The following is a 9447-nucleotide window of genomic DNA, read 5'->3' on the forward strand; positions in this document are numbered from 1 at the left end:
CTTCTTGTCCTAAGATAACAAAGTTAAATCAGACAATTACGTTGTGTTATCTATAAATATAAGTCACACAAATAGGATTTAACCATTTTTACGAGTGGCTTCGCACTCAATTTCCTGCAATATACTAGGGGCATCGTTTCGTGGCGTACAAAACATTCCTTAGATAAGTGATGGTCAGTAGAAAGTACTTCCATATCCATGTCTACTTTAGAATGATTGAATATTTCAATTTAAGGGCAATGTGTTAGAATCCTGGAATCAAGGAGGGTAACCAATTTTATTATCAACAACTAGATAATTCCAATACCTATGCAAATGTCAATAGTGCGGGTTCTAAAAGATGAGTTCATAAATATTTCCTCATGGATACCAACCTAAGGTGTAATACGTGGGGTCCTATAATAGTTTTGGGGAAATGTGCATATTTAACTTAACAAAGTTTTGGGGTGAAAATTTCAACACAATTGCAATAAACAATTTTCCGAATGCCCTCGAACACGAACTGCAGAGTTTATAATATTTAAGATTAGGATAACTTCCAAAAAAGGTGTCTCTACATACGTCAAAAGTATAACCCGTCACGCCGTGCTCGTTTAAACCACATATGGGATATTACAAAGACATATGCTTTGTTTGAAGTTTATTTTTTACGATGGAAGGATTGTGAAGGATTTTCCGGACATTTGCACCTGAAGAAGGGATCAGATTGCAGATCTCGAAACGTAGTGTTACTGATTTTTTGTATCACTGAACGATGGCAAATGTCCGGTAAATTCCTGTTTCCTTCGCAAAGACATATGCTAGAATTACTATTTTAGCGAATTCCGGCGGCCAGACCTAGGAACTACCATTTCCGGAGCCTTGGTTAGCACTAACAAATCCTGCTGACTAACTTCTGAGAGGGCTAGGGTAATGCAGTATACTGAGTGATCAACACTTTATGCACACTGAAGGAAGGGATCTTGGAAATTGTGAGAGATGCATTTAAGATTAAATCGACAAAGTTGTACATATAAACAAGACCAAAAAATCAATGTGGTTAGTAAGTTATCGCAAAGAAAAAATATTTCTATACCAACAAGCAGGAGGTGTAGGGTTCGAGTCGATTTCTAAATGCAACTACTCATGTTTTACTTAATCAAAACAAAGTAGATTTTTAGTGATTTAATAAATACCATATAGTTTTTCTTCGTAGATTTCTTCAAATACGTTTCTAAAAACCAGTCTTTTTGTATGGTTGTTTGAATGGAATCCTTATTCTACTATTCGGATGTCTGGTAAACCCTGACTGATATTTCACTGCAATCAGATGTTCGTTTAAATAGACAATATTTGACAAGGTCAGTCTAAAAATAACTGTTAATTACATATATACAATAACAAACCTTTTTAAAACACTTTTTAATCTTTTTTTTTATTTTGTACAATGTACAGTTCTAAATTCTTGTAATTCATTGAACCTGAAGATGAATTCCAAGAATTTGAAATGTACATTGTACGAAGTAAAAATAAGATAAAAATGTGTTAATTATTGTATAAATATAAATATATGTATTTTATATTATATATTTATACTTTATAGTATATTTTTAGTGCACGCGTAGTGTGACACCAGTAAAATATATCTACTTATGGAATCCTAATAAATCAATAAATATATATATACATATATATATATTTTATTTATTTATTTATCAAATACTTTTCGAGGCTACATCTCTAATATGTTAATTAAATTTTTCGTTCGTTTTGAGCTTCTTCGTTCTTCATCACCGACTGTTTTCGGATCCCTTCAGACGAACATGACTCTACATTTCTGGAGTTAAGTCTGCAACAGCATCAGATTTCCGATGCTGCACGTAAGAGGAAGGTGAACTAGAGCTAAATTCAACATTCACATCGAATCAGCCCTTCCCACCTCAGCTGCTTTATGTGTATATAAACAGTATTTAAACATTAGAAAAAATATCATGCAGATTCTAATAGAAACTGTTTAAACTTTAGATGCTAATAAGAGATCTGTGACAGTTTTAATATTTTTGCTAAAATTAGCTTTTTGAGCGCAGCGAGTGAACGACGCACCGATAATTTACTTGGACTATGTCAAACAGTTGGTCTTGATATTACGCACAACTTTGTCCTTTTAATTTCAGCTTTATCTTTTATATTTTCCAAGATCCCTTCAGTGTGCATACAATTTGGACCGCTCGGTAGTCTATGTTCTATGTTTTGCTGTTCTGTCTGTATGGGGCAGGGATGTCCACAAGTACGGGACTAGAGGCAGGGACAACTTCCGAGTCGATCAGCACAGAACGACGGCTTATGAACGCTTACCGTCCCAAGTTGGTGTCAAGCTAATCAACAGGCTCCCTGAGGGTATAAAAAAAATTAAACGATCCCAATCAATTTAAAGCTCGACTAAAACACTTCCTGGTGTCAAAGGCATTTTACTCCGTTGATGAGTTCATAATGAGCCGCTGGGATGAAAAATGTTAGAAATTACTGAAGCTATTCAAGAGTATTAAAACACAACCCGGTTCTGATATAGATAAATAAAGACCGAATGACATAAAGTGATAAAGCAGGGTTGACGCATACTGTGTTTATGCAAAATAGGCCTATTAATTTATGATGGTTTTTTTTTAAGTTGTGGTTTCAATTTAAATTTCAACTTAAACTCCATTTTGACGCATTCAATAAAATTGTAACTATTGTTGATGCAATAAAGAGTATTATTATTATGTTTTATCGTTCAAATCCCTGTTCACTATATTCACCTACTTCCGTCTAGGGATCGTATATCTTAACATCTGATAATGATCGTATCGCATAATTGCATTACGGACTCGCAGCCTACGACGGCTTCATAGGCAGATACAAAAATTCCACTTTAAGTGGTTTATTACTTTGTTATGCTTTTCGTACTGGACACGTGCTCGACGATCTCGCCGGCTTTCTTGGACTTTAGTTTCAGAGAATCCCCGCCCGTTGTGCCTACTACAATGCAGTTAGTGCCCTTTGTTTCACTCCGCCCCTTTGTTTTATTTCTGCAGCCACTCTGAATATGCTATACTACAATGCATGGAAAGCCAATTTCAAGTACCATAGTGCACGCGTTCGCAGTTTCATTGTTTGAGTACAAATTGAAACAGTTCATTTCGTCAATGAAGTATCCTCACTAAAGGTTACGTAGTGACTTTGTGGCAGCTATTTTAAATACACTGCTGAACCAACACTGTACAAATATAATTGTTATAAAGAACTAGCTGTTTCCAGCGGCTTCGCACGCTTTTCGTAAGCTTCGTCCCTGTATGTGCACTTCTGGTTCAAGTGAATATATTTCTAATGCCGATGCTGAGTTTGCCTTTTTGCAACGATCAAGAAAATCTGTCAAAAGTGTATGTTTATAGTACATGTACTTTATTATAAAGCGGCCCAACACTCAAGCTTTAAGTTCAACTAGAAATGTATCTGAAAGACAAATATATATCATAACTTATCACTTTCAAATAGTGTTTGACTATTTAATATACGTAATTGTTTCGTAATTGCAGTTTAAATTGTGCTGGCGCTTTGAAAACTTTGATCTTTTGCAGTGCTACATGGTGGCTAGTTACAATAATGGGCATAGCGCATATACCTTCTCCGTAGAAAAATACATATACATACACATTTTCATAATCATCGGTCAAATGGTTCACGATTCCATAAAAGACAAACACACAAACATTCATTTTTATATATATAGAAGTGTTATTAAATAAATCCACAATCATTTTTTATTTGTAAAACTTCATCTGCAACAACCACTACAGCATGGGTTGGTAAGAGGTGTATTTTCTTTCTGACTAATAAGTAAAAAAATGTTGCAACCATATTGCATTCTCTCTTACAATTTTATATATCTCCACGCATTAAAGTTGGTTATTAAAACCTACCACCAAAGACAGTTTTCTACAAAGAAACCATATAGAAAATGTTGGACATGTACAGTGTCTTATAGGTTATATCGGTATTTAAACTAAGTTGATTCCTAAACCAAACTCAATCGAACTGCAGAATTTGCGTGATAGAAGGTCACACATCTATCCAACTTTCATATCGATAGTTTTAGTTTTGATCATCAATGAATTTAATTCGGTTATTGTGCAAAGTTCAAAAACATTTCTTCAAAGCTGAATGAATATTTATACAATTTTTATACAGTATTTATGTGAATATTATATACAAGATGAATTTTTAATCGAGTTCTTCTGTATTTTTTCTTTAAACAACTTGTTGGAAGATAGGTCGAGGGCGTTGACAACGAAGCCGCTCACTGCCGAACCCATACAAATACCTGAGCCTAGAGTCAACTACATCCCACTACCGCTGTGATGTAAAAATGAAATAACATGAAAGATTCTTCACAGGGCAAAGATAGAGCCGCATGGCGCTTTCTTACACTTAACCTGCGACAACGTAAAATTAAAAAGAAATTAAATATTACGTTAAAAATAAAAAATTAAAGGAAGAAATTTAATTTAAACAATGTCGAGAAATTAATATGATAATTTAACATGTAAAAGTGAAAATTTAACAATTTAATATGTTAATTCTTAAAACATATAACATAAAATTATACTTTTAATATATAAATATAACTAAAGTAGTTATTATACCTAACTTTTATCACACACAATCTCACATTCATCCCTCTTTCAGTGTCACGCTCACAGCATCTCAAACCTGCCTCGGCTAACCGCTTAAGGGCGCTCCTACACTGGAGCCGGTCCGCTCAGTCAGGTACGACCAACCCGGTTTCCGATCAGACAGATCAGATTTGACCCTCCTACACTGCAGCCGGTATTTCAACCCGACAGAGGCAGAGAGATGAGAAACTCAGTACTCTGTCAGCTCTCAAGAAGTGCGGATCGTGGCTTTAACACTTTGAAGTTTGTTTAAGTTTTGTTGTTGATTATTGTTTGAATTTTACAATGGACGAGGATTTAGCGGATTTTTTGTTGTTAGACAGGAATTTATTATTAAATTCAAAACACGAGACAGTTTTGGGTACATGAGTTTAATGAAGATCACACACCCAAAGTGAGTTTTATGTGACCTGTTTACCCTTACGTGATCATGCTGACAAATTCAAGAAATACTATCGAATGACTGTTGAAACATATGACTACATACTGTCCCACATCAAGGGAGATTTACAGAAATGGTCCAACTTTAGAACTTGTATAGAACCTGCCGAAAAGCTATCGATTCTCTTGAGGTAAGTAAATAAACATAGTATTCAGGATTGAAAACATTTTTATTTTATCAAAATATAATTGTAAAATAATGTAAAATAAATATAACCCATGGAATCTAATGACTCTTAATGTTATTTGTATAACTAAGATTATAATGTATAATCTTAATGTTAATTCTATTACAATACAATTTGAGCGCATGTATCAAATATTGTCTAACGTGAAGAGAATTATAATAATTAAATCTAATTGTAAAAAATGTATGTAATAAATGAGAATAAAAGTTGTTACACCTATCAACAGGGTATATAAGTAAATACTAGCTAACAAACGGTCAAACATTTTTAAGCAAAAGCTTAAACAATACTTATGTAAAAAAAGAGAACTAATCATTAATGTTTCATCTGTTAATGTTTGTACTTAGAGATTCTCGAAGGTATTGGTGTAGGGAGGCGTCTGTATTTGGTCATTAGGGGTAGGCCAGGTTTCAGTATGTGGTGTAGTAGGCCTTGAAGTTGATGCATAGGGATTATTTAAGTTGTATCCTCCAAAATTCCCTGATTGTGGACTAGAAAGAGGAGTATTTACGGATTGGTATGGCCTGTTGCATCTTTCTTCTGCTTCGAGCTCAGCGATGACGCTATTGAAGATTGAAGCTTTCAATTTCATTTTTCGAAGGTATGGTAGCTTCTTCAGTGCAGGCAGCAAACTTTTAAAAAACGATAAGTCTTCATCCTCTTCCTCCATTGAGCTGGATTTTTGGACAGCAAACCGAGCTTCCAGTAGCTGGACTTTCCTTTTTTCCAAATTAAGAGCCTCGTTTTGTATTGTCGATCCTCGCTTTCTCTTTTGCCGAGGACGCTGAAACTCGTTGTTCACTGGAGTAGGACTAGGTGTGGACGTGTTATCGGATCGTTGAGCTCGTTCTACATTTGGTGACTCATCAGGTTCGTCGATATTTAGAGTAGACGTCTCATCATGTTCTGTTAAATCGGCATAATCCTCAGATTCTAGAAGAGTGTTGACAGGCGTATCAGAGACAGGGAGATTTCCAGTTGTCACTCGTGGCTTCATTACAGGCAATAAGAAAGTTAAAGATTCAAAGTAGGTCCATGTTGGTTTTGCTCCGGAACCAGATTTGTTTTCTTTTACTTTCTTCCTGAACGTATCTCTCAAGTGCTCCCACGTCTTCCGTGCTTCGTCTCCTGAAATAATAATTTCCAGTTTGAAACTATAACTTAGACCAGCAATGCAATAAAAAAATACAATCTATCTGGCACAGTTAGTAGCGTATTCCTTGTAAAGTTATATTTTTAATACAATCACAACTTATATAAAAAAATTAGCAGATAGTAGGTCTTTAGTTTTGAAAAATAGGTTTTAAAACAAGTGAAGTTAATATTTTATTCCTAATTTTAATCGATTTTTTGAGGTTGTATTATTGTTTCAGGTATCTATCAACAGGCATGTCCTTTGAAGCATTGAGCGAAACATTTCGCATGAGCAACTACACCGTCGGAAAAATAGTCGAGGAAGTTTGTGATTGCATGTGGGAACAGCTTGCCCCAGTCCACTTACCAGTGCCTAATAAACAAAGATTTCTTGAAATTGCAGCAGAATTTAAGGAGAAATGGAACTTTCCCAACTGTGTAGGTTGTATAGACGGAAAACACGTGAGAATAAAATCTCCTGGGAAAAGCGGTACAATGTTTTTGAACTATAAGAAATTTTTTTCAGTTAACCTTCATGCAGTAGCCGACGCCAAGTGTAAATTCATATTCATAGATGTTGGAGCGTACGGAAAGCAAAGCGACGGGGGAGTTTTCGAAGCATCACCAATATCCAAGTTTTTTGAAAATTTCTCAGAACATTTGCCTGCTCCCTCACCGATAGATACCAGCAGTGAAACACTCATTCCATATGTTCTGGTAGGCGACGATGCCTATCCATTAAAATCATACATAATGAAGCCATTCGGCCAACGAAATTTGAGTGAAGAAGAGCGCATATTTAATTATCGATTGTCAAGGTGCAGACGTTGTGTCGAGTGTGCATTTGGCATTTTAACTTCAAAATGGAAATTGCTCAGCAAACCCATCGAAACAGAAGTAGGAAAGGCTGAGAAAATCATCAAAATGTATGTGTCTTCTACAAAACATCATTATTGACAGAGATAATATTACCGTCAATCCAGGAGTTCTAGAAAAAAGGTCTACAGGAATACGTACAACATCACCAAAGGCCTAATCTAGGTACTACTCGACGGTATAATAGAGCAACTACCGCTGCGAAGGATGTCAGAAATTTTTACAAAGAGTACTTCAATGGCCTAGGAAGTGTTCCGTGGCAAGATGAGATGGTCTTCAATGTTAACAAGTAAACATTAGTAGGCTTACTGAAAAAAAAGTTTAAAAAATAATTATGTTTGACAAACATTTGCTTCCAAGAACTGTTTTTACCATTATTACATATTTTTAGATATTGATTTGTAGTTTTTTTATACATATTTTAAATCGATTATAACAATTAAATTCAATGTTGTATTACAATGTTCCTTTATTTATTTTGATCATTCTGACATTACTCCATCAACATATACTGCAGTGGTATATACACCATCCAGGCCCACCTTCGTGGATCCACAAATCACGCTGGGCACCCCTACCCCCATTTGTCCCTACATACAATGGTACAGCACTGCTAAGGTAAGATCTTTATAATAATGCAAATTTTTCTTGTTTGAAATTTTAGAAAATATACCAAAAATCCTAATAGGTTTAAGAGAACGAATTCCGGAATTTTGTGAAGTTAACCAAATAACTGCGTTACCTTGTTTTTAAGGTATTTTAACTGAAATGACAAGTTGTCTACAGGATGTCACAAAAGAACTTGATAAGCTTTTTTGCTCAAGAGCTCAAAGCTCAAGTTTTGCAATTTGAGAGCAATAATTATAACTTGTTACGTAGGTAAACGATAAAACGAAAATGTATGAGAACTGTACAGTACTTACCTTGGACATTCAGTTCCTTGGCTACTTCTTCCCATAACTTTGATCGGAAGTCCCGATTGTGATAAAACTTATCCCTTTGGTCCCATAATGTCGCTTTATCGCGCACTAACGAAATCAGTTTTCCTCTGTCTACCATTGCACAATATCTATTCTAAAACTTGACTACAAATTAAATTAAACAGGAATGACACGGTCCTACATCGACTCTCGACTGGCCCGACGACTCCGACACGGACGAAAAAAACAAACAGGTTTTGGTTCTCGGCCGATCCGTCTTTAGCATCGCCCGACGCGTCCGTTTACCGGGACGGCCCGCCGGTGCCAGTGTAGGAGGGTACACTGCGCGTCTTGTGTTTGTTTACTTCAGACGCGAGCCGACCGAGCCGACCGTCAAATCGGGAGAAAAAAACGGGTCCAGTGTAGGAGCGCCCTAAGATATATCTTTCAGTTTCGCCACAAAACGGGAAACGGCTATTGATGGAAGTAATTGTTTGGGGAAGGGCATTCCACAACCTACAAGCCATTACACGGAAGGACTTTTAAAAAACACTGCAGTCCTGTGCTGAGGCATTCTCAAAATGTGTGAGCCAGAGCGAGTGCTTCTTACACCTAAATAAGACCCAGATTTAAAATATTCAGAAAAAATATCTTGTATAAACCAAATTTTAATATTAAAGGAACTAGTTTTATAATTTTGATGGATTTTTAATCTTTTAATTGTAAAATATTTGAATGAATATAGTACGGTGTGATGTGCTGTTCCCGTATCACATCGTAAGATCACGGTGTTTACAGTAATTGAAATGTGAAAGTTTTAAGTGATTTAGTCAAGAGCACTTTGATATGATCTGGTAAAAAACGTTGTAAACGTTTAAATAAGTAAACAGATGCGGAAACCCGTTTATAAATCTCCGCAACATCGTTAGTCCAAGTTAAAGAGGCAGAAAATTCAAAACAACCCACAAAGGTCAGTCTTGGAGGTTATACTAGAAAAATAAAAGAAGAATTAAATCTCAAACTTAACAATTTTTGCGAATAATAAACTTGTATTTACGGAATTTTCCGCGTCAGTGAACTATATACTCTTATTAATTTCCTGTGTGGGAAATCTCAGGCTTATCTGAATTCTGTTGGTACAATCTTTTGTACCTTTACCAATTCCAAATTACCATTTACTATCAAGGCAGTGTTACT

At 35.5% G+C, this 9447-nt stretch overlaps 2 protein-coding genes across 2 annotated transcripts; one reads left to right on the plus strand and one right to left on the minus strand.

Annotated features, from left to right (window-relative positions):
• Positions 1-5089: 5089 nt before the first annotated feature.
• On the plus strand, positions 5090-8583 carry LOC124373518. The gene is made up of 3 exons (XM_046831878.1): positions 5090-5263; positions 6694-7380; positions 8436-8583. Exons 1-3 carry the CDS (start codon positions 5151-5153, stop codon positions 8581-8583), a joined length of 948 nt encoding a protein of 315 aa, XP_046687834.1. The 5' UTR covers positions 5090-5150.
• LOC124373517 lies at positions 5515-6550 on the minus strand. The gene has a single exon (XM_046831877.1). It carries the CDS (start codon positions 6315-6317, stop codon positions 5664-5666), a length of 654 nt encoding a protein of 217 aa, XP_046687833.1. The 5' UTR covers positions 6318-6550; the 3' UTR covers positions 5515-5663.
• Positions 8584-9447: the final 864 nt, after the last annotated feature.

This window comes from Homalodisca vitripennis, unplaced genomic scaffold (assembly GCF_021130785.1).
Source record: "Homalodisca vitripennis isolate AUS2020 unplaced genomic scaffold, UT_GWSS_2.1 ScUCBcl_5823;HRSCAF=12741, whole genome shotgun sequence".
Classification (NCBI taxonomy): Eukaryota; Metazoa; Arthropoda; class Insecta; order Hemiptera; family Cicadellidae; genus Homalodisca; species Homalodisca vitripennis.

What these genes read in the sequence shown, in the direction of transcription:
- LOC124373518 (XM_046831878.1), top strand. Translation starts at nt 5,151, where the DNA reads ATGACTGTTGAAACATATGACTACATACTGTCCCACATCAAGGGAGAT. An exon ending in AAGCTATCGATTCTCTTGAG is followed by an intron (nt 5,264 to 6,693) that starts GTAAGTAAATAA and finishes TTATTGTTTCAG; the next exon opens with GTATCTATCAACAGGCATGT. An exon ending in GCTGAGAAAATCATCAAAAT is followed by an intron (nt 7,381 to 8,435) that starts GTATGTGTCTTC and finishes TAAATTAAACAG; the next exon opens with GAATGACACGGTCCTACATC.
- LOC124373517 (XM_046831877.1), bottom strand. Translation starts at nt 6,317, where the DNA reads ATGAAGCCACGAGTGACAACTGGAAATCTCCCTGTCTCTGATACGCCT.